The sequence below is a fragment of the Diadema antillarum genome, unplaced genomic scaffold, assembly GCF_040938485.1.
Source record: "Diadema antillarum isolate AM-2024a unplaced genomic scaffold, OU_Dant_1.0 scf00000003, whole genome shotgun sequence".
Lineage (NCBI taxonomy): Eukaryota > Metazoa > Echinodermata > Echinoidea > Diadematoida > Diadematidae > Diadema > Diadema antillarum.
The window spans coordinates 3,775,474-3,799,926 of NW_027270892.1; the positions used below are offsets into that span (position 1 = coordinate 3,775,474).

General features: G+C 40.4%; 1 protein-coding gene across 1 annotated transcript in view; it reads left to right on the plus strand.

Moving 5' to 3' along the window:
- Nucleotides 1-24,453, plus strand: part of LOC139742500 (phospholipid-transporting ATPase ABCA1-like) — a 100,359-nt gene that overhangs the window by 49,616 nt on the left and 26,290 nt on the right. Inside the window, exons 7-27 of the mRNA XM_071653070.1 lie at nt 1,759-1,953; nt 6,596-6,638; nt 7,044-7,168; nt 7,984-8,181; nt 9,151-9,216; nt 10,060-10,327; nt 11,684-11,850; nt 12,840-12,917; nt 13,694-13,993; nt 14,516-14,609; nt 15,043-15,160; nt 16,218-16,394; nt 16,907-17,129; nt 18,142-18,363; nt 19,130-19,337; nt 20,140-20,265; nt 20,986-21,166; nt 21,796-21,927; nt 22,451-22,590; nt 23,342-23,479; nt 24,016-24,242. Of these exons, the coding sequence (XP_071509171.1) occupies nt 1,759-1,953; nt 6,596-6,638; nt 7,044-7,168; nt 7,984-8,181; nt 9,151-9,216; nt 10,060-10,327; nt 11,684-11,850; nt 12,840-12,917; nt 13,694-13,993; nt 14,516-14,609; nt 15,043-15,160; nt 16,218-16,394; nt 16,907-17,129; nt 18,142-18,363; nt 19,130-19,337; nt 20,140-20,265; nt 20,986-21,166; nt 21,796-21,927; nt 22,451-22,590; nt 23,342-23,479; nt 24,016-24,242 (3,426 nt within the window). The remainder of the gene's footprint in view (nt 1-1,758; nt 1,954-6,595; nt 6,639-7,043; nt 7,169-7,983; nt 8,182-9,150; nt 9,217-10,059; nt 10,328-11,683; nt 11,851-12,839; nt 12,918-13,693; nt 13,994-14,515; nt 14,610-15,042; nt 15,161-16,217; nt 16,395-16,906; nt 17,130-18,141; nt 18,364-19,129; nt 19,338-20,139; nt 20,266-20,985; nt 21,167-21,795; nt 21,928-22,450; nt 22,591-23,341; nt 23,480-24,015; nt 24,243-24,453) is intronic.

The following is a 24,453-nucleotide window of genomic DNA, read 5'->3' on the forward strand; positions in this document are numbered from 1 at the left end:
CCTCGAGAGACTGGACAGACGGTAGCAAAGATTAAAGATGGCAAACTTGTGCTGGCCTCATTCAGTTCTAGCTGGAAACCAGTCAGATTAATGGGAATGATTTGTGATGTGCTTTAATTGTATGTCTGCATCATAAATGCCATAGCCTATAGAGCATGGGTTGGAAGATTTAGATTTGAAGTACATGTATGCATTATTCATTTACCAACCATCCCCCCCCAAAAAAAAAAAAAAAAAAAAAAATGGATAAAAAACAAAGATAAAAAATAACCAGCACCAGCTACATGTATGGCAAAATGGCATGCTTGGAATGATGAATCCACTGTGTGTTTGTACATGGCCTCTGTGTACCTTCGTGCACCAGTCCAAGTTGGTTTAATGAGGCCGAAGTCTACATTCTGGGGCAGGATATATTGTGATTTGTTAATGTCATGTAAATCTGTATTGTATGTTTGCCCAGTAGTCTGTCTCACTGTGATATACAGTCCACCTGTATAAAGCGAGCACTTAACTCAAAAGGTGGCCTGTATTGACAAGTGACCACTGAAAACAGGTTGGTGGCCAATGTTTTATACTCAGTAAAATGTCACATCGGGCATTTCTGCTATACTGGTGTCAAAGGTTGCAAGATGAAAGTAATTTCCAAATGTGAGAATTGATAGAGTGCAAAAAGGCTGCATTTTTTGTTTCAATTCCTTTTCTGTTTTTGTAATGAATGTAGTTACCCTCAGAAATGGCCATAGTGAAATGAAGAAACTGTGGTTAAGAAAAGAAAAAAGAACAGTGACCTTTGAAAGCAGGTGACCACTATAGAGAGATTTAATTTTCAATTTATATGCTTGTTTGAAGGTTACCTTTAAAATGAAGACAAAGAGTTTGTCTACCTTGTATTTAGTTGCTGGTGGTTGACCCTCCAGATTTTGATGGAGGGGGAAAATTAATGCCAGCTTATCAGAGCCTGTGACACTAGATAAGGTGCATGGAAATATGAAAGGCCAACCAACAATTGGCCTGAACGATCAGATAACAGTGAACAGTTATTGCAAAAATTAACCTTTGTCCTATAATCTCTCTTTCTCAATTACTGTGTGTATGAAAATATTTTTGTGAAAAAAAAAAGTAGAGAATAGTCAGGGGACAAGGGATTTCTTTTTTTTTTCTTCAAATTTCAATATGGTTTCCCAAATTAAGAGACAGCTAATTTGGTTTTACACAATTTGGAGGTGCAAATCAAAGGGGATATATTTCAGCATAGATATACTGTGTAAATTGAACCTGTACGTAAGCATTGTATTACAAGCAATTACAGAGCGAGGTTTTGTTTCAAAAACAGTGCTCTGTAATAAATCAAATCAATAGCAAGGTAGGTATTATTTGTGTTTAATCTCTCAAGAAACCAAATTGCTTTTCTTTGCTACCTTTTCTTTGTGACAACGAATATTCACAACACCAAACACATTAATTACCTTGCCCATGACTCTATCCAAGGTGACAGAGGAAACTGAAAGATGAATGAACGAATTGGTCGGATCAGAGAGGTGAATTCAAAATACTTCTGCTTCAAGCGGGTCATTGCAGAAAATCATGCAGACTTCTATGATATGATCTGCTTCTCATTCTGGTCCTGATCAGTTGTCCTGCAATAACTTGACACAGATTTTTATTTTTACAATCCTTGTTATTATTATTTTTACAATCCTTGTGCCGAGAATGTGTAATGTAAGTCTCTTGCACCATTTTCCCTTGTGTCTCATATAGTTTGTGGTGCTAACGGACCCAACCTACCTCCAAGCGGCCTGTGCGACGGGCACCCTGGGCCTCATCTTTGGCATAGAGGACCCCCTGTTGCTATGGGAAACCAACCGGGAGCTGTGCTCGCTGACCGAAAAGCAGTATGGGGAGATCGCCACGGAGCTCCTCACTCACGTCAACCCAAGTGCTGTTGCTGCTCTGGTGAGTTCTTCTGCTCTTCTGCTCCATTTTCTTTCTCTCTCCTTCACCTCATTCTATTCTTCCTCCTCCTCTTCCTCCTCCTCTTCCTCCTCCTCTTCCTCTTCCTCCTCCTCTTCCCCCTCCTCCTCTTCCTTCTCCCCCTCCTCCTCCTCTTCCTCCTCCTCCTCCTCCTCTTCCTTCTCTTCCTCCTCCTCCTCCTCTTCCTCCTCCTCCTCCTCCTCTTCCTCCTCCTCCTCCTCTTCATCTTCTTCCTTCTCTCCCTTCTCCTCCTCTTCCTCCTCTTCTTTCTCATCCTCTTCCTCCTCCTCTTCTTCTTTCTCCTCCTCCTCTTCTTCCTCTTCCTTCTCTTTCTCTCTTGTCCTCTTTTCATTTCTCCTTGCTTTCTTCATTTCTTTATCTATCTTCTTTCCTATCTTCCGTTCCCCCTGTTCTTCCTCCCCTCCCCCTCTATCTTCTCTCTTCACCTACTCCTTCTCATCCCCTCTTCCTCTATTTTCTTTCCTTCTCCTGTTCTTCCAACTCTTCTTCCTCTCACTTCTCTTCCATTAGTAGTTTCTTCCCTTCATCTTCCTCTGCCTCTTTCTTCCTTTATCCTCTTCCTCCTCTTCTCTTTCACCTCCACCTTTCTTCCTCTTCCTTTCCTGTCCTCCTCCTCCTTCAATCTTCTCCCCCTCCTCTTCCTCCTCCTCCGCCTCGAAAGATATGATTCTATATAAGTAATGGCCAATGTGTGTTTCCAAGCTCTCTCAGCTTCTGTAACATTTCATAGACAGATAGCATCACGTAGGGATATGGTGGTAGCAGCCCTCTCATGAAAACACTTTCAGTCTTATTTACCGCGGAGATCCCTGTCAGTGTCGGCACTGCTCTTCCCTTCCAATAGCACCCTGTTTTGGTTATCTTCATTACCCGAGCATCGAACATCCAGGTAACCATTTCCATGCTGTAGTCAGCGACGGACATTTTGGATAAAAAATTCTCTTAGTATCCAAGGATAAGGCAGGAAAATCTAACTCAGATTCTCCCATTTTGGAGTTGAGAGTCTTAGAGAGGAAATATCAATTTATGGTACCTTAAATTTTCATGTATTTTGTGGTACTTTTACCTAGTGTGAATTCTATAACCTAGCAAAAATATTTTCATGATTTTTGTCTGCTCAGTTTGAACAGGTTGAATATTGCACTTTGCCAATGATGCCTGCCTGCCTGATGCAAGTGTGTGATGAAGTGTGTGTACATGTGCCCTAAAGTACTATTGGTAGTATTCATTTGAGAGTATGTGTATGTATGATACTAATTTCTGTATAGGCCGCAAACTCAAATGATTGGTCTGCACATCAATTATCATGCAAAAAAGAAAAAGAAAAAAAATGCCAAATCAAATTCTTTTTGTTTTGTGAATTGGATGAAAACATAAAAAGTACTGAATTTGTGCAGTGCGAATTTAAGAACCGGCAAGTATGTTTTTGAGCTGCTCAGGGCGAAAAATTAATCATACAAAAATGTCAGCATTTACAGTAAGTCTCTGTGATTCCCACATTTGCAGGCTCTTATGCTGACGACAGCCATTTTTTTTTTCAGTGTGGCATCATGTTACACAGACGGCATGGGTCATACATGTCAGATCAAGCTGTGCACATTCACGTTTGGCATTGAGCAGTGAAACTATGTCTTGAATTTCTGCTTGTATATTATTATTGCCTGTTTTGCAGAATCATCTTCCAACCAGAAAAGCCGTACAACTATTGTATGTGGTAGATTGGTTAGAGCTCTGTCACCTAACTCTTGATGAAAGAGTACATTCATCTTCCATATGTGAGCTCTACACTGGAGCTCCCATTAAAAAGAAAGCTTTATTTCAGATCTGAAAAGTTTTGTTAAAAATCTGACCATGCACCCATTTTGGTTTGCAGAGACTTGCTTGTTGGAGAAATTAAAAAAATACTCAATTCTGTAATGCTAAAGTACTTAAATCTATACATCTTAGTGTGGCTTAAAGATATTTCAAAGTAGACATTTTCTTGTTGTTCATGCTCCCATATGAGTACAAGGCACCCGTAGTGTAACAAATTTCTCATAAATTCAGTAGATTCTATGAGAAATCATAATTTCTTTCTATAGGATGTCAAAGTTAGGATATAACATATGAACATACATGTTGTATTTTTGCAACATGTCTGTCCAGTAAATAGGGGCAAAAACACTCTACCTATAATGTAATCCTCCGTTGGTTGGTAATTTAAGACAATCACATTAAATGCCTGGTACAGAGACTAAGCATGAAACCTGTTATCTCAAAAATTTGTCTTGGTGGAGTGTATGAAGTTTGTCTCAAGGTCAAGATTATGCCTCAGCTTATATTGCCCGATCAGAGATTAGTAACTGTTAAATGTTAACACAGTGTTCTCTCTGATAAGATTGCAATGAACAATATAATTTTTTATAGGTGGTGGTGCAACTCCTGTTTATGAATGTCACCGCATACTTGACACCACGTACAAAAAGACATCTTATGGAAATGTTAAGTCCCAATGAAGATTTACACAATTGTATAGCACTGTGAATCTCAACCAAACAAAAATATTGCCAAGGCATATATAGACTCAAAATTCAAATGTGATTGAAGAAAGTCACCTGCAAATCTGTCTTTTCTTGTTTATTCATGCCACAGGCAGCATGCATGACATGCATGAAATTAATGAATAGACAGAAAAGTGACTGTGATTTACAGTGTACCTTTGGGAACAGTGCTTTCAAAAATGTTCGAGATATCACATTTGATGCATATGTTTAGGTCTGTTGTGTCACAAAACATCCTACCATATAAAATGTTTGCAATAAAGCCTAAAATATAAGGAGATATCAGTGTTTTTCGCAATAAACCGTAACTGTAGACGGTTTAGTCTGGAAACATTCTTATTATAGCTATTGTTGACATTTTGTGTATTTATAACAACACTTAACATCGATTATACGGATTCAAATTTTTACAGCGGTTGTTTCTATCCCTGACTCACATTTAGACTTATTTTAAAGCACTAATGCTGGATTTTTGTTTCATCTGCAAATGGTAAATTATGCCTTTAAAAGTAAGAGGTAATCTCTACTGTTCATGAAAGGTACCATATATGCACCAGTCCCACATACCTACACCCATGTACATTTGTTAGGTGACATTTTAGTGGTCTCTTCCGATAACATGCTTTTGTAGGTGCGGTTTATCTACACCTTACAAGTTGAAATTTTCAAAATTACATGCATTTTCTATTACATTGTACAAACAAAAATCAGCATGTTTCGATCTTTGAAAATAAATTTCCCTATGTTGCCAATTGTAACATGACCTTAAAATGAATTGAAATCAAAGTAGATCCCGGTATATAATGCAGCAGTTCAGAAGTGCATAAGTCATAAATCAACAGCTTGGTCAGGTTACGCACAGTTGATATGGTACTTGCCCAAAAGGGGGAAAAAGTCGAGTAAAAACAACAATGCTCTCCTTGAAGGAATAAAGCAGAGAAGCTAGGAGATGAGATGAAATTTCATGATGGCTTGCCAAAAAGTTTGCAATCAAAATGAAACTAGAGATGTTTTCAGAATACACTTGGGAAGCTACAATACAGTGTACCTCTAGAGTGACTATGTTTATGTGCAGTTGCGTGATATGTTTCCTGGTAGTTGCTCTTTAAATCCATTCACAGCGAGTTGTCTTTTTTTTTTCTCTCTCTCTCTCTCTCTCGCTTTTTGTTTCACAAAATCATAAAAGTGTTCTTGAGCTCTATTATATTGCTCATATTTGAGAGCAAATGCCAATAGATATTTTGTCCGCTGCCTATTAACCCATTGAGGACAAGTCCCGAGTATACTCGGGCAAGTGTCTATGGGAAATGCGTGTTGTAGCAAAATCAAACCATCCTCTACGGGGTACAGTATGCATCTCAAACAGCTAGCAGCCATTCTTTTCCTGGAACTTGCAGTTACAAGCTTTGCTTTTGTGATTCCTTCGTATTTCACATCTTGCAATTCTGTAGGCCTATAGCTCAGGTATGCTTTGCCATATTGACCAAAACAAAAACTACAATAGCAAAAAGACAGGACTATATTGTCGCTTGTATCTACAAAATGTCAAATTTTCAGGAGAGCCAAAAAACATGGCAGCCAATGCACTAATAGCGAATGAGATAGCCTTTCCTTTGACATGCTCTGGTGGCTTCATTTTTGGAGTAAGACAGTCGGGATTTGGCCAGGACATCACTTAACCCCTTATTTGACCATTAATCCAAAAAAAGTGATTTTCACCAAAATGTCAGATACAAGGTCTTGTCACCCCAGCGACGATATATGGAATGTGAAATGTTTAAGGCAAATGTAAACTGATCCATAGAATGGCAACACATTTATTAAAGAAAGAATAATGTTAATGTTTTTCCCTCAAATCGGCAAATTTGTGAATTTTTATTTTCATTTCAAACTTTCAGAAGTTATCAGGAAGCAAACTCCCTGTGGTTTTGCGTAATGTGACTGCGGCTGTAGAGCAAGCCTGATCATGAATGTAGGACAAAAAGAAGAAATATGTTAAGTTGATGTTGCATTTAATTTTCTGTAATACAAATGTCTGTATGGTTGTATTTTTTTTTTTTCAGGTGAATCCAGATGCATCTACATCAGACAGTTCGCTGGCATCAGGTAATGAATACTACTGTAAACTCTGAAAAGAGACTGTACCGGGTATAGCATTTGTGGAAGAATATGCCAAAACACTCAAGTTGTTTGTTTTTTGTTTAATCTAAGATTTCTCTATCGGCAGTATGATTAATGTGAGTTTGCTAGTAGCATATACTAGGTGTTACAAAAACATTTCCCTCTTTTGATCCTTAATAGTTCAAAAACTTACACTCACAATTTTGGTAAATTTGCTGTATATTTCAAATTCTGGTGTTGTCTTAAAATAGAAAAAAATAGGTAAAAATCTAATAAAATCTTGTGTTCAGTGGACTAAGAAGTTGAAGGAAGGCATGCATTAATTATGGTGTAACTTGGAGTGGGGGTTCTGGTTTTTATGCTTCGTGTTATTTTTTTCTTTGACCCAAGGAACCTTCACACTGGCGGACATACTCAAGGATCCCGCTGCCTTTGAGGAGTTGCTACAGTCGGACCTTGGCATCGACCCTAATGTCACTGAGGATCTCCTCCACACACCCATCAACCCTCAGGAGGTGAGTTGATAAACCACTGTAACCCTGTCGCTACCTTCAGCATCCCGACTGAGTATGATGTTAATGTCATTTTGAATGTCGCAGTCCTGAAGGTATCAGAATGGAACGTGGGAGCAAAAATATTGTAGGGCCTATACGGCGAGAATTTTTTTGAGGTTTTTATTTTCACGAATTTTGCGAGTTGGTTGCTATATGCGAATTTAAAAACATGTGCACATATGAACACTGATCCCGACATGAATGTGACATGCACACATACAATTCTCTGTTCATTACCAGTGGCGGATCCAGGGGGGTGCACCGGGCATGCACCCCCCTTTATTTTTTTGTCAAAAAAAAAAAGAATGAAAAGGCGGCCCTTTATTTTTTTATTTTGCGCCCCCTTTCCGGAATTCCTGGATCCACCCCAGATTACTGTATACCACAATCGCAAATTCAACCTCTCGCGAATTTGTCCGGAAGTCCCGATTCACAACTAATTAGACTTGCTAAATATTTGGTGTATATAGTTGAAGATGTAACTTATAGTTACCATCTAGCACTATTGGATCTCTTTCCATTAATCCTTCTTTTCTAATGTGGAGTAAGTGTCTTGAAACCATTACCTGATGAATGAAGAAAAAATATAAAAGCATCAGTGAACTTGGTTAAAGTGTAACCAGTGTGACAGGACTGGCCTTTGTTGGTGATTCAGCAGAGATTACAGCTGTAATCATTGCACTTTCTGTTTCAGCAGTCAAGAATCAAAATGCTGCTCATGGTGTTGTTTGAATGTGAAATAAAATTTGAGTTTTGTTTCCTTTTTGACTCCTCAGCTACAACTGCTCCTCCAGGGGAGCGGGATGCACGACATCGTCTGCAACGAGACGGCGCTCGGGAGGATCATCCAGCCCTCAGACCCCGACGATCTCCAGGAGATCAGCTGGACGCTGTGCAACCTAACCGACGCACAGCTGGACGAGCTCTCCCGAGACCTGTGGAACTCTCTGGATAAACAAAAATTCATTGACTGGGTAATTCTTTCTTCTCTTCTCTCAGCTGGGTCTCAAAAGAAGTATTTTGACGTCTGAAAAAAAAAAAATTTAAAAAGTTGAATGTAATCATGCATTGCCCTGCATCATATAGGAGAAACAACAACATTTGTGAGGATAAATCCTGTATTTGTGATAGTACTTTCATAATCATTGCAAAGCTCAATCAAAGTCTTCCCCAAATTGGCAACTCGCAGATGAGTCTATTTTATGAAGCTTTTCAAATTTTACAGTTGATTTCTACAACTTATACCCACGTAGGCAAGTACATTGTAAGATCCACACTTGGACATTTTTGATCAAGGGAAATATACCACAGATTGCGGAAGGTTTACTGAGAGCTGTGATGAGGTAATCAAATTATATGTGGTCACCTAAATATGGTGCGGGCATACAGCTTTGATGCCAGTGTGTGCTTTATTAATCCCTCATGGAGTAATCAATTTGAGCAAGCAACACAGATCTAACACTCAACTTGAAACTGAAAGCTTGGTAGTGGGATATTTGAACCTATTTAGTCACTATGGACAAGCAAATAGCAGTTAGGCTCTGTAGAAAACTTGAATTAACTGGAGTAAACTTCATAAGATAATTTTGGATCTTCATGGTGGCAACATTTTAGTCCACTCAACCTCTTTTACTTTCGTAAGTGTTGAATGAAATATTAGATACTAATCTTACTCATGAGTTATGAGCACACTGAAAGTGATACTTTCTCTGTACTGTCCTATTTTTTGTCAAATTTATGGAAACTTGTAATGCAGGAAGAGGGAGAAGGTGTAAAGTGATACAGTGTACATGACTCAACTTGTTTGGAGTCTTAAATAAGTTTCCTTCTTTTTTTTTTCTTTCTCTCTCTCACTAGAGTGATACTTTATTCTTTAGCTTTTTGGGGGATCTTTAATATGTTTCCTTTTTCTCTCTCTCTCATTTTCTCATTCTGTTATCCAGCTCAGAAATACCACCGGAGATGTCCCGCCAAATATCTATGACGAGATACAGGACATCATGAAAGAGGTGGGAGTCAGCGTGTGTGGGCACTCAAATGAAAATTTGTGATAGTCAGTATGTGTGTATGTTTGTGGGCACTCAGTGTTAATTTGTGATGGACTTTGTGATGTCTCAGTTCACAATGTTTCCACTTTCTGTTATATTGTAGTTTATTCATGCTCATGTTTCAAAATAAAAATGTCACAGTATAAATCAGCAGGGTTTTTTTTTCACACTGTGTTTATCATTTTCTCTTGTGTCTAAACAGAAAAGAAACAGACAAAAACAGCTGAATATTTCTTGTTTTGTTGTAGGATTTGAAGCTGTCATGCATTTGTCAAAATAGTGTTTTATTCTGTTATCATAGGAAGCGTGGAAATAACTGTTGCATTTTAAGAAAAAAATCAGAAAAAAAAATCAAGAGAATCTGTCTTGAGCAATGATTTAGATAGGAAACAAGATTGCTGGTAATCACTGGGGGAAAAAAAATTATTGACTTCAGGGGGGCATTTCATGAAGCATTTTTGTCCGACAACTTGTCGGACAAATTTGCTCCCAGCCAATCAGATGCAAGGATTTCAGTAGCTTTTAACATTTTGTCAGACGAAATATCTGACAAAACGCTTCATGAAATGCCCCCCAGATCTGATAAGAGCATCTGAAGAATGGTGAAAGAGATTATCCTAAAAACATTTGTGAGGAAATGTTCGTAATGACTAGAAAGAAAAACAATTGTTTTCTCTACGTGAGATCCAAGAACCTGAGAGCTTCTAGGATGTGATGGAATAGATTGTCAATTATTTGTGTAGAAATATTGGTAATGACTGAACAAACAAAACAAAAACAAAAACAAATGTTTCTTTGTTGTAGATTCGAGAACTTGAGAGCTTTCAAAGCGTAGTGGAAGAGATCCAGGAGATCATGAAGACCAACAACACCGGGGAGATGATCTGCGGAGACCTGCCGTTCCTGACGGACATCAGCCTGGACGGGGGCCTCCCCTTCGGTCCCTCGGGGGATGAAGGGGAGGAGCAGGAGGAGGAGGAGATGGAACGCGAGGAGCTGGTGAAAGAAGAGATCGGTACGGAAGACGTGGCCGTCAGCTCCAGCGAGAAAGTGAAAGGGCCTTCAGATAACGGTGAGACTACAGATTTCTTCATACTTCTTGTCCCTGAGGCCTCATTCACTATTAGTATGCATGTTTTCTCCTTTGCTATCAAATGGGAGTTAAAGGACAAGTTCACCTTCATAAACATGAGGATTGAGAGAATGTAGCGATATTAGTAGAACACATCATTGAAAGTTTGAGGAAAATCGGACAATCCGTTCAAAAGTTATGAATTTTTGAAGTTTTTTTGCAGTCACTGCTGGATGAGAAGACTACTGCAGTGTATGATGTCACATGCGTACAACAATATAAGGAAAATATAAGGAGAATTCCACAAAATTTCATCTTTTGAAAAAAGTACACATTCCCTTGACTCGTTACTGACATATGTTATGGGTAATATTATTCCCCCTGCCTTTAGAAAGAGGCAAGTCAAGTCCTCTTTTATTATGCGAAAAAAGTGAAAATATGTTAAATTTTCTTTATATTTTCTTTATACTGTTGTACGCATATGACATCACAAGCTTAATAATCTCCTAATCCAGCAGTTCTTACACAAAAATTTTAAAAATTCATAACTTTTGCATCGATTGTCCAATTTTCCTCAAACTTTCAATGATGTGTTGTACTAATATTGCTGCATTCTCTCAATCCTTATGTCTATGAAGGTGAACTTGTCCTTTAATTGACTTTCAAAATTGTGCCTTTTCATGTGCAGAAACATATTTTAGTGCATATCAGGGCAATTACCCCTGGCTAAATACTGGTTTAGTAGTGATAAGGTAAGGTAAGGTAATGATTACGATTAGGGTTAGTTTTAGGGATAGAGTTTGGGTTTTATTAGGGTTAGGATTAGTTTCAGGATTAGGGTAAGGGTCAGGGTTAGGGTCAGGGTTAGGGTCAGTGGAAGGCTCCAGGTAATTGTCCAGGGGGTAATTGCCCATTATTAAGCGAGAACCTTTCAGTGTCTCATATGTTGCCTCATATAGCACAAGTAGATTGTCAAAGCTAGAGCTCAATTTCATTTAAATAGAGATGAGTATATGAACTTAAAGAGAGCTGAAAACTAGAATGACATTGATTCTGAACTAGGATTCTCTGCCAATCAGTTTTAAAGATGGTGATGCAGTTAGATGCATGCACATGTTCATGGATATTTGGTGCTAGACACTGGATGTTTCTAGGTATTGAGACCGTTTCCCCACATCAGGCATTTGTTCTAGCAGCCATTTAGACTTTGTGCTAGCTGCCATTTGGACTTAATTTCATTATGAGGTAGTTGTTCGAGAGTGAGGATTTTATTGAGTGGGCATTGATTTTCAGGGCTTCTATGACTCTGCTGGACATTTGTCACTTGTTCTGTCGACTGGTCATTTTGACACCCAGGTACCCTCCCCACGAGTGACCGCTGCCCCTGGCTAACCCAATTCCTTCTGAAGGGATCCAAGAACGAGAAGCAGACAGACTACATCCTCTCCCTCTTCCTGCCCCTCCTCCAGGGGTACATCTTCTACACCCCTGACACCAACGCCACAAGGCAGATCATACAGGAGGTCAGTTTGGGGCACCCCACCAGCCAGGGGGGTGAGATGTGAAAAGCGTGGGGTGGGTGCTGAACCCGGAGCCTTCAAAAAAAGTGTCTGATGTGTTTTCCATGACACTTGAGTCTGATTGTGGTGGATATACCCTACTTTTTAGCATCAGGAAATTTAACATACATATTGTATGTTGCTGCTGCCATTTCTGTCAATATTATACAGATATGAACTGCTTTTCGGGGCATTTTTTTACATATTGCCTCTGGTAATCTCAACTCCATGCTATGGAACATAGCATTTACAGCATTTAGTTGAGATCCCATGGGGCAATAATATTAACAATGGCCCGAATAAATGCTGTCCATATCTGTCATATGTATGTGGAATAAATTCAAATCAATTGTACTTACATGTAGTTGCTTTCGATCACGCTAACCAATTCACCCTTCTACGCTGCCATCAATGTTTTCATTTAAATCGCATTTGGCAAAGGTCGCCTCTCGTGCTATGGAAGCCAAGCATTTACAGCACTTATATGCAATAACTGCTGAGAACCACATCAGGGCGGTATAATACTGTGGGGCACTTTTGGTACCGTTGGGCTGAAGGCAACTGTTGAATTTTTGCCTCCAATTTCAACAAATTGGAATGAAGGATTCATCAAATGAAGTATATAAGACAGTTTCAATCAAGTTTCAAGGATGTTCATCTTGACGGTATAATTGTAGACCAATGTGTCATAGTTGAATGACTACTGTATTTGACATGTGGTTTGTACCTTGAGTAATTACTATGCAATAAGCTGTTTAAAACATGCACCACAAAATTCCATCAATCCCTTACCACTATGCTGTTGTAGTTATTGCATGCACCTTGAAAGGTATGGTGTTTTGGGGGATTTTTTTAGTAATTTTTCTTTAATGTGGGATAGAAATATGAGAGCTTCTGTCTTTAAAAAATGTATCTTTCCTTGTTCTATCTCTTTCCCCCTGCTCTCTCAACAGGCTGATGCTGTGTTCAACAGTCTTCGTGACATGAAGGATCTTGCAGAGAAATGGCTCGTGGTTTCTCCCTGTGTTAGGGTAAGATTTTCAGATATTCAGATGAATGCAGTGATACTTGAAAGCCGGGTATAAAAAGATAAACTGCCTCCTCCCCCACCCTTCTCAAAAAAGAAAAAGAAAAAAGAAAAACGAATGATTAGTCGTTCTGCCACATTTTCAGAGATGTAGCAGCTTTCTCTGAAATCCTCAAATATCTTGTTTCACACGTCATACTGTCCTGATATGTCATATATAGCAATGTTTTATTATTGCGTTGTGACATTATATTGTGGGAAAAGTTACTATGTTGTTTTGTTTTCTTGTTCTTTTTGTCTGGTAATTTGAAACAATGAAATTCTTGGATCTTAACCATACGGTTCAATGTTCTACAGTTGAAACTTAGCAAGCTCTGTCCTGTCTGTCACATACTTGTGCAGGTTACTAAAATAGAAGTGAAAGAGACTGTATGGATGTCAATGCATCTAAGCAGGGTATTCACTTTTTTCTTTTCTTTTTTTTTTTTCTTTTTTGCCTAAAGAATTAGGGCATATTCCCTGTTGTGTTAAGGGACCTGTACATATGCATTTAACCATCCATTTATCTAACCTGTAAGTTTCTCTGAATGTATTGTTGTGTACTAGTTTACTGAAGATGATGTGGTGGAATGCATTCTTGCACGTGTGTATGTGTGTATGCATGTGTGTGTGTGTGTGTGTGTGTTCATGCTTTGATGACCATCGCCAAGTGACTATCAATGATGATGGGGAGGGTATGTGCTCATGGTTCAGATTCTGAAAACTTCAATCTCTGTGCAGGTGTTTGTGGAGGAGGACGACCCGCGAGCCATGGCGTCCTGCCTGAACCGCACCAGGCAGGGGCTTCCCCCATTCCCCGACGACCCGCAAGACCTGGTCCCGACCCGGGTGCCCCTTCCGGAAGGATTCACCCTGCCCCCGGACTTTCCGGGCGTGCCCACCCTGCCCCCCTGGTTGAGGAACCAGACCGGCCTGGGGAACTTCACCTACCCCAACCTCTTTGGCAACAACACGGAGAACATCCTCCAGCTTCTGGATACCATCGATGCGTTGGCCAACACCACCCTCATAGCTCTGGAAGTGAGTGATTTTGCTCTTTAGATGTGATGATAAAAGATAATTAAGCATTGTGCAAGTACTGATCATAATGTTGCCAACTGATTTGGGTTTTCTTTTTTCAGAAGAACTGCGGATAAAACTACATGCAGTTTTCAGTCAAATTCTCACTGCTTCACTTATGCACACAATGTGATAATGTTACATGTACTATTTACATTGTACCTCAAATCTAGCTATCACAGTTTGTATGAGCAAGCTTTGAATGTTGATTAGATGTTACTGTCATTACAGGTTTAATACTGTGCTGCGGGTCATAAATGTAACATGAGTTGACCTTTCACCTTAAAGTTTCAAACTCACAAAGCACTACCACACAAATTGAGTCCTGCAGTTGTAGCTGATAGTGCTTTAACTCTTGCTATGCCAGGGTCTATGGACAGTTTACAGTATGCTATCAGGCTTTTTGTGCCTTTCTACTCAAAGCACACAATGGGTTAAATGCATTTATCACTCATCATGGGTTCTCTATTTTTTTTTCTCCAGTGCTTCGAACTGAACAGGTTCCATGGTTACAGCACTGAAGAACAGCTGGTTGCTGATGCCAGGCTGCACATTGACAATTACACCTTCTGGGCTGGTAAGTGTGTAGTGTTTATTACTAGGGAGGAATGGCAAGAATTTCTTGTCTCATCCGACACGGATCAAATTTGGCGGAGAGGAAAATCTCGATCCCAACAGTTTTTAAATTTCAGCACTTTAATCAACAAAAGTCAAGTTTATGTGATGTGGACCTTACCCTGTCCTTCCCAATCACTAATTCATTCAACCAAGTAAATGTGTATCTTTTCACATCCAAGAACGGAAATACTTTTTTTTCATCTCCATGTCGTAACGAGGTAAGATGCCTTGTCGATGAAAGTCTATACAATTATCCCCCTTTTCAAGACATGAAGCTGTTATGCTGGCACTGTGGCAAGATTTACTTTGCATTCGTGTATGTCTTAAAGTGCAGGGTATCTAGGGAGGTTGTGTATTTATCATGTGTGCTCTGGATTTTATACTTTGTGTAGGCCTTGTCTTCACCAACATGGACTCGGATCCAAACAGCACTTACATCCCCCCACTCGTGGACTACAAGATCAGAATGGACTCGTCCGTCAGTGAGAGCACCACCAAAATTATAGACCAGTGAGCATTTTCATTATCAAGCAATAGTAGTAACGAAGTTTGATACATACCCCATTTCTACACAAAGTCGGGCACACCATCACTCCTGGAGCACTTCAACATATGCCCCTTTGAGTCTGTCCATATACAGAGTCACCACCTGCCAAGACAGCGCACAAAGTGGCAGAGTAGAGAGTCATGACTGTGATGTAACCTTTGCGCAAATGATAACTTTGAACATACAAATACGCAAAGTACAAGCTGCAGCTTGCTGTGCATATTTTGTGTCTATACTGTAGGGTGTTTTCTTGACCAATAATGTCATGCTTGTGATCAAGGCAGTCCAATACTACTACTCATATCTTCAACCCAATGGGGTCTCCGCTTTCAGAGTACTCTAAACATTCATGACCATTTTACAGAGTTTAGAGAGCTTCAAGAGCCCTTCTAAACCTAGCCTTGAGAGGGGCATACATACATTCAGGGCCTGATTGTCTGCTCATATAGAGTTTGGAGTGCTACAGGGGTGCTCATGGAGCACTCTAAATGTCCTGTATTAACGGGATGACAAAGTCGTAATTCAAAGGTTGTGTACACTGTACCATGCTATGCTTTGTCAACTCACCTTGCTTGAAACCCTCAGAATAACACAGATACTTATTTTGATCTGTACACAAACAGTCACATGTCTTATTGAAAAGAAGCAAGCATTTTGGTCTATGTAACAAGGCCACACTGTCCATCTCATGTTAACATGACATTATGCTAAGATTCCATAATCCTCCATTAAATTTCTGTGTCTGTATCTTAATTATAACAGCTAAGAACCTACAAACTATTCAGAAAATCATATTTGTGTACATGTGTACCTAGGAATTTTTTTTTGTGGGGGTATCTCAAATTTAGGGGATAAGGATGTCAAATAATATAGATGAACTGTGTCATCTGTAGACATTTTCATGGAGAACATTTGTGAACTGCTTAGCAATGAGCCAGACATCCTCAAGATCCGAAGAATATCTCACCAAGGAACATCACCCCACCCCCTTCCATCTGCTTCTCTCACTCATCCACTCAGGTACTGGTTTCCAGGGCCTAGGGGGAACATCCGGGACCGGAAGTACTTTGAGAGCGGCTTCATCTTCATCCAGGACATCATGGAGCAGGCCATCATCAAGGTGCTGACGGGAAAAGATGACCTTGGGGCAGGGATGTACATCAAGCAGTTCCCTTACCCCTGCTACATCAATGACCTGTGAGTCTAGTGTTGTTGTTTTTTTTATATCATCCTTTGCCTTCTTCCAATAGCGTCAATATTGTATAAAGATTGGATTCGTGATCCGCTATTAAGTACTGTTAGGACTGTTTTTGTGCCAATTCCTAAACTCTACTTATGTGTGGTCAGGCTAACATTTCGAGAGTGGGGGAAAACTCTGCATTAAAAAAGGAGGTAAGCTTGCATATATACATGTACATGTACATACATGATACTTTTTGCAAATCATTATGCTTCAAATTACAGTGTACGTGAAATGATCTGAATTCTCTGCTGAAATTTGTTTTACTCATCAAGGACTCCAGAATATTCAGGCAGCTGAGAAAAGTATGCATACACTTGCTCATGACATAACATTTAATTTAAAAAGTAAGAAATGAGTCAATACTTCTTGAAATAGATTGAAAGAGGAAAGTTGTATTCATCCATTTTGGACTTGTTTGTGCGTGTATGTGTGTGTATTTACATATATGTGCATCTCTTTACTACAGGTTTGTACAGTCGCTGTCAGGCGTCCTGCCCCTCTTCATGATCATATCCTGGATCTTCTCCGTCGCGATGATCATCAAGGGCATCGTCTACGAGAAGGAGCGCCGGCTGAAGGAGGTGATGAAGGTGATGGGGCTGAGCAACGGCGTCCACTGGCTGGCCTGGTTCATCGACAGCTTCCTGGTCATGTTCACAAGCTGTGTTCTTCTCGTGCTTGTCCTCAAGGTGCGAGGGATGATGATAGGGATGATTAGGATGATGATGATGACGATGATGATAATGATGAGGATGATGGTGATGGTTGTGATTGTAGGGTTAAAGCAAGTTTCTAGCACTGGCTGGCCTGGTTCATTGACAGCTTCCTGGTAATGTTCACAAGCTGCGTCCTCCTAGTGCTTGTCCTCAAGGTGGGAGGAGTAATGACAGTGATGATGATTAAATGATGGTGATGATGGTGATGATGATGATGATGATGATGATGATGATGCTGATGCGGGTACTGGTGTCAGTGATGGTGAAGGTTATGGTTTCTTGCACTGGCTGGCCGGGTTTTGTGGACAGTTTCCTAGTAAAGATCAACAGCTTTGTCCTCATGCTCATCCTCAAAATGCAAGATATGATGGCAGGGATGATGCTGATGATGATGTTGATGATGATAATGGTGATGATAATGATACTGGTGTTGGTGATGATGATGATGATGATGATGATGACAGTGGGGGTTATGGCAAGTTTCTTGCAATGGGGAAGATGATATGGTGACAATGATGAGGAGTACTTGCATGAAGAAGGTAAAAGAATGCTGCAGAAGGAGCTGGTATATGTGGAGATGATGCTGCTTGTGATGGTGCTGCTTGTGATGATGATGGTGATGACGATGTTGATGATGATGATGATGGTGATAGTAGTCAGGGAAATATTGATTGGAATGTGTGTTTGATTTGGATTTAATTGTTGTCTACATGTCTCACATTAGCAGAAGATGATATTAGATTCCTCAGAAATGCTGGAACTGGTCACCACAAATCTATTAGCTCATATCAATAATGGTGCTTGAAATACAGGTAAATGCAGAGCAGCATCGGATGTAATGGCACGTATACCTCACCCATGAGTTGATGATCTAAGCAGGAATCTGCCCATAATTCCAAATGAGATTGTATGTATGATGAGTGCATCTAAACCTTCTGTCAATCTGTTCCTCCTTCACTCCATTTCCTCTTCCTTCTCTCTCCAGTACGGGAACCTGATCACCTTCACCAACTCCAGCATCCTCCTCCTCTACCTCGTCTCCTTCTGCGTCTCCACCATCATGCTCTGCTTCCTCATCAGCGTCTTCTTCTCCAAGGCCAACCTCTCGGCGGCGTGCGGGGCGGTCATCTTCTTCCTCACCTACGTCCCCTTCACGCTGGTGGTGGCCTGGGACAGCTACATGACCCGCGGCGCCAAGCTCGGCGTGGTGAGTGTCGTCGTCGCCGTGACCCCAATCGGCATGGAATTTTTCTCCGTGCGCGCACCCTCTCTCGTGTAGCCACGAGAAGAGGGGATCTGAGAGTTGATCTGTGTGATTAACCCTTACTGTACCAGGGACTTTGGACAGTGTGTACAGTGCTATGGGAGTTTCTGTGCCAATTGTTTTTGAGAGCCTGTAATTTGTCTGTCGTCACTGAATGTTTTACCACTAATTATATAATTAATTCTTGTTGATAGTTTTTCAGCAGCAATACATGGCATCTAAATTCTACACTTACATAGATAATGCAGTCAGCATTTATTCAGCCACATCAGTTGGAATAAGTGATTGTCATTATTCAACTTGTAAGAACTTTTTGAAAAAGTAATTTAGGTTGTCCCAGTGGTTGAATATGAGTCATATATACACTGTGGTAATTTCAGTCACTCTGTATGTATGTGTGTATTTTAGACATTCTGTTTTATGTCAGTGGTAGCAGATGAATTCCCTATTTTTGCCCCTTACCCAATAAGAAATTGAGAGTATTAATCGCTCTGTTTGAAAAGACGAGATAGGGATGTCATTTTACTTAGTTGATGGTATTGAGAAAATTGTCTCTCTGAAGTGATTTATCTTTCTTTTTAATCTGTTCCACATGGGAACCTGGTGGCCTGTGTATAAAGTCTATGGAGATTTCAGAATTTAGTATGGAACGGGTTAATATTCATCTTTCTCCTCATTCCTATCTCACACTCCATCTTTCCATCTTCAGTCGGTGCTGAACACCATAGCCTTTGGCTACGGTGCCATGTACCTGGCCCTGTACGAGGTGCAGGGCACCGGGGTACAGTGGAGCAACATCAACACCAGCCCCTTGAAGGGTGACACTGGCTTCACCTTCCTCCAGGCTCTGGCCACCATGTGGATGGACGCATTCCTCTACGCCGTCCTCACCTGGTACATCGAGGCCATCCACCCAGGTGAGCTCATCACTGAAATCATCAGAAATCACTTTTTTAATGTGCTCACTGGAGTTGTAAAAGTCAGTGCCAAATCCTGTGGTGTAAGGTTTGTTGGAGACTTTAGAGAAATGTAAGCCATAAACAGAGTCCGATTAAATACTGTAAATGCAGAAATTTCGTGGTACATTAATTCTTGTGTTCATCGCGCCACATCTGGCTAGTGCGCATTTTAAATCCCGCAAAATATCTTCACAATCTTCTCTGCACATTCTGAATGGGTCGACAATTGTGCACCGCGAATTCAAGAACCAGTGAATATGTTTTTGAATGGCTCAGCACGGAAAACTAATCACATGAAAATATTGACATTTACAGTACTCCATTGACTGGCCAACCAGTGACATTTGTGATGCCTAGGTACAGTGGAGTCTTGTTAGAGAGATCTTTGATGCAACAAAATCTAGTTATAACATAGTAATCTTTCTTTCCCAAAACTTTTCTATCTTATGTTATTGTATTTCAAACCCTGATGTGACTAAATTGTAATAACAAAACAACATTGTAACTCTGGTCCCAAGGGGTATGCTTGATAACAAGTTCAGTGATATGATGGAATACATTGTAAGTCATGTGTAGTGTATGGAAGTGTGACATGGAGCAAGACTAATAGAATTTTGGCAACCACAAGTGAATCCAGAAAATGATTAGTACGTGTAGTTGCTTCTTTCTGGAGTCATTTTGTAGGAATCCAAAATGGCTGCTATCACATGATGGTACATCCCAAGGTTCTCACTTGACATCCTGTGACAACCTTTTCTAGGTACCTATGGCATGCCACGTCCCCTGCACTTTCCCTTCACCAAGAGCTACTGGTTTGGGCACAGCCGGCCACGGACATCCGACCCCGACAGCAACATCGACGTGAGCGGTGTCAGATTCCAAGGAGGTACGGCGACATTTTTTTTTTTAATCCATCATTTCTCATTTACGTACGTGCATAAGAGTTGCAAGTTTGTTCACATTTCACCCGAGACTTCTTGGGTCAAGTTATTACGCTTATCCGTACAACTTTCTGTCCTTATGCAGCGCCTTCATTTACATAAGACATGACATGAATTCCTTCCTCAGCAAACAGCCCTCCTTGACGAAATTAACGATCAAGCTCACTTTATCATTGAATTTGTTTTCTGTGTGTTGTATAATGGCTATCTCCAGAGCTACATACAAATTTTTTTTTTTGAAACTCAGGAAACTTTTATAGAAAAGTCTCAAGCTTTTAGGCATGTTAGTGAACACCATCGAATTACAAATTGCAGCTGCAGCATGGGTGGATAATTTATGGACATATAGGAGTATGTAGTTTATTCAGAGGCAATTTTTGTGTGGGTGAGTCACTTTTTTATACTTTGTTGTTAGATATGAATTGAGAGCACATCAAAGAATACTGCAACTGAACTGAGACCTAAAGAGAAGAGAGAGTAGAAAATAGTTACATATGAATTGGAAGAAAACAAACTCTGCTGGCTCTGTGATAATTAGAACAAATGAAGTTTTGATTGTTTAATGCATTTTTCAGAAAAACAAGATGATGCCCTTTGTATGATATCAATGTGGCATCCATAAGGAGAGGAATATCAAAGTAACCATCCCTTATCCCAAACTGTAGGTCCGCAGTCCGACTACGAGTCTGACCCAACCCACCTACCGCTGGGCGTGTCCATTCGCCACCTGGTCAAGGTGTACTCCAACGGACGCAAGCTGGCCGTAGACAACCTCAGCGTCAACTTCTACGAGGGGCAGATCACATCCTTCCTGGGTCACAACGGCGCCGGCAAAACCACAACCATGTGAGTCCAATCTCATACTAGAGTTATAGAGAGGAGGAGAGAAGGGGTAGAAATGTGCCCTCCTCTCCGGCTTCACCATTTATTCAGTGAAAACATTGTTTTCAGTGACATTTTGCTCACAGTAAGACTGTGTGAGCCTAAATTTCCAGTTTGAGATGAGGTCAATGTTACACCTCTCATTTTAAGGCTTTGTTTGGCCCAAACTGCATTGTCAGGTGTAGAGAATACTCTTAGAGCAGAATGGCTTCGGACATCTTATGTAATATTTGAGATGTCGCAAGTTCTCTTTTATCGACATTGTTGTTGGACTCTTGTTTAAATGAGTAGGGATATATCACAGGCTCCTTCCCTGAAGATGGAATTCTTCAATACACTGAGCATATTGTTGAATTTAAGCAGACATAAAAGTCAATGTGACAATTGCATTTTCAGTATTTTGTGTGTGATGAGTTTCTGTCAAGTTTTCCGAGAGCTTTTTGGTTGAAATTGATGAGATGTTGGCAAGCGTTTCAACCAAGAATCTTTTGTCCTAATGAGTGCAATATTTGGACACATTATGTATGTGATATGATGAATGCCTGTGTTATTCATGCTGTTGAAATATATTATGATGATGCTCTCTCATCTAGGTCAATACTGACTGGTCTTTTCCCACCAACCGAGGGCACTGCATACATCTACGGCCGAGATATCCGGACCAGCATCGATGAGATCCGAAAGAGTCTTGGAATGTGTCCCCAGCACAACGTCCTCTTTGACAAGTTAGTCCCTTTGCTTGAAATTACGCAATTTCAATTTCAGCCCATTTTTCATGGTATTCAAAAAAAAAAAAACAATAATAAACCACCTATATCTATGTAAGATGATGATTAACAATGACATACACTATGCAGTGACAGAAAAAAAAAATGTGAAAAAGTTTGAGGTGATTACCAAGTATGCTAATGGCTCAAACCACATTCACTATAAGGTCCTGTGGTTGAGTATTTTCAAATAGATTTAGTGAAGATCTATTTGATAATGAGAGACATATTCTTTTGTTTGTGCTATTATTTCTGTTTATTTGAATTTGCATGAGACTTACCCCCATATATGAACACATACAAATCCGTCAGTTATTGTGCCTAAGATTAACCCGTTGAAGACGAGGCCAGAGTATACTCAGGCAGGTGTCTATGGGAAATGCGTGTTGTAGCAATTTAATCCTATCCTCAATGGGTTAACAAAAAGTAGGATCATGATGATGGGGTATTGAAATTGTGTTACCGATTGCCTCTTCACCAGGCTTACGGTGGCCGAGCACCTGTGGTTCTATGCCCGTCTGAAGGGCGGCACCTCCACGGACGTTGCCATAGAGATGGAACAGATGCTGAAGGACTTGGCCCTCCCACACAAGAGGGACGAATACTCGATGAATCTCTCTGGTAAGATTTAAGTGGACTTTTAGGTGCCTCCTCTTGTGTTGCAAGACCTGGGTCCCATTTCATAAAAGATGATAGGATAGCGTCTCTTGCTAGAATAGCAACTTAGCAACAGCCAATTAGGAAGCAGGATTCTTGTCATTACAATGACAATTGTCATTGGTGGAAGAGTTACAAATGTATGATCACTGCAACTTTTTTATAAAATGTGGCCCTGATGTCATTGCAGTCTGCGTAGGATTTTTGCATTCTGTAAACCCATAGTTGTACAATTAGAGTGCACACTTTAATTAAATACCGGGTACTCCCTCTTCCTATCTACTTCACTGTGATTACTGCATCAGGCATACAAGCACACTCCTCTAAAATTGATTAAAATCCATGCAAAAATTATCCATAACCCTCCTGGACCCTCATCCTTACATACCATTGAATTTATGTACAGTGTAATCACCAGACATTATTTCAGTGTTAACTTGCCAACCAGACACTTGTATGTGTCATTACTGCCATTCTATGGATTACTGGGTAAAATTTGGCTGCATAAATGCATGTGACATGTTGCACAGCCAACAGATGCCCAATGATGCATGCACATGCGTACGGTTGTCACAGTGCAAGGTAGGCTGATTTGGCATTTGTTTTAGTAAGTGGACTGGCATTAAAGCATTGATTTGACTGTGACTATACCCTGCGTTGTTCTCTCATATATCAATATGTACCTCAATATATCTGATTCTTTGTTATACCTCAGGTGGCATGAAGCGAAAGCTCTCCATTGCCATTGCCTTCATGGCAGGCTCCAAGACGGTGATTCTGGATGAGCCCACTGCTGGGGTGGACCCTTACGCCCGCAGAGAAATCTGGGACCTCTTGAGCAAATACAAGACAGGTAAAAGTGTTATTCATATCATGAACTTTGAAATTAGTTTGCAGACTACTGTAAGAGTGTACATATTCACAGTGTGGAATTTTTACTCACAATGAAGCGAGCACAGAAGTAAAAGCGCACAATTTGTTTGCTTGTTATATTATTTTATATCTTTGATCTCAAGATGTGTGTATTGTAGATATGTAACTGGCATGTTATTTGTAGTTTTCTTCATGTTTGCTGGTCCTGTAGTGCAAGTGAATTTGCCGTCATAATGTGGACCAGTTACCTTTTACCAAAGTGTGTGCTGTAAAGGCCCTTTTAACCGCCCATTTGAGCTGTTTGAAGTGATTGCTGAATTGTCATGACTGTCCATGAAATAAAAAATATGCAAAATTTGTCTTACCTGGCAAAACGTGAAAATGGCATGCACAAACATTCCTGCTTTTACATGATACATGTATGTCTAGTGATTATTGTAAATGGAAAAAAGGAAAATAACCTAAGATGAAATACAAACCAAGCCAACCTTTCCGTCTCCTTTGCTCTGCGTATAGGTCGCACCGTAATCATGTCCACCCACCACATGGATGAGGCGGACATCCTCGGCGACCGCATCGCCATCATCGGCCACGGACGTCTGCGCTGCTGTGGCACATCCCTCTTCCTCAAGAGCCGCTTCGGCTCCGGCTACTACCTCGTGCTGACCAAGAGGACGCCGAGCCTCAGCAGCGGCAACATCTACGGCAGTCACAGGGACGACGACGACGACGATGTCGCACCTGTGAGTTCGGTTTTGCTCCTACAGATTGTATGTGGAGGTCTTGTCAGGAGATGTTTGTAATGAAAGAGAAATATTTGATAGAAATTATATCTACATGTATATGTTGTGTGAATACACTGCAGTTGACGGGAAATGGAAAACATGGGCTGTGGTGTAGATCAGTAGAAAAGTAGTGGTTCACTGACCCAAAATGGTACCATGCAGCAACTGT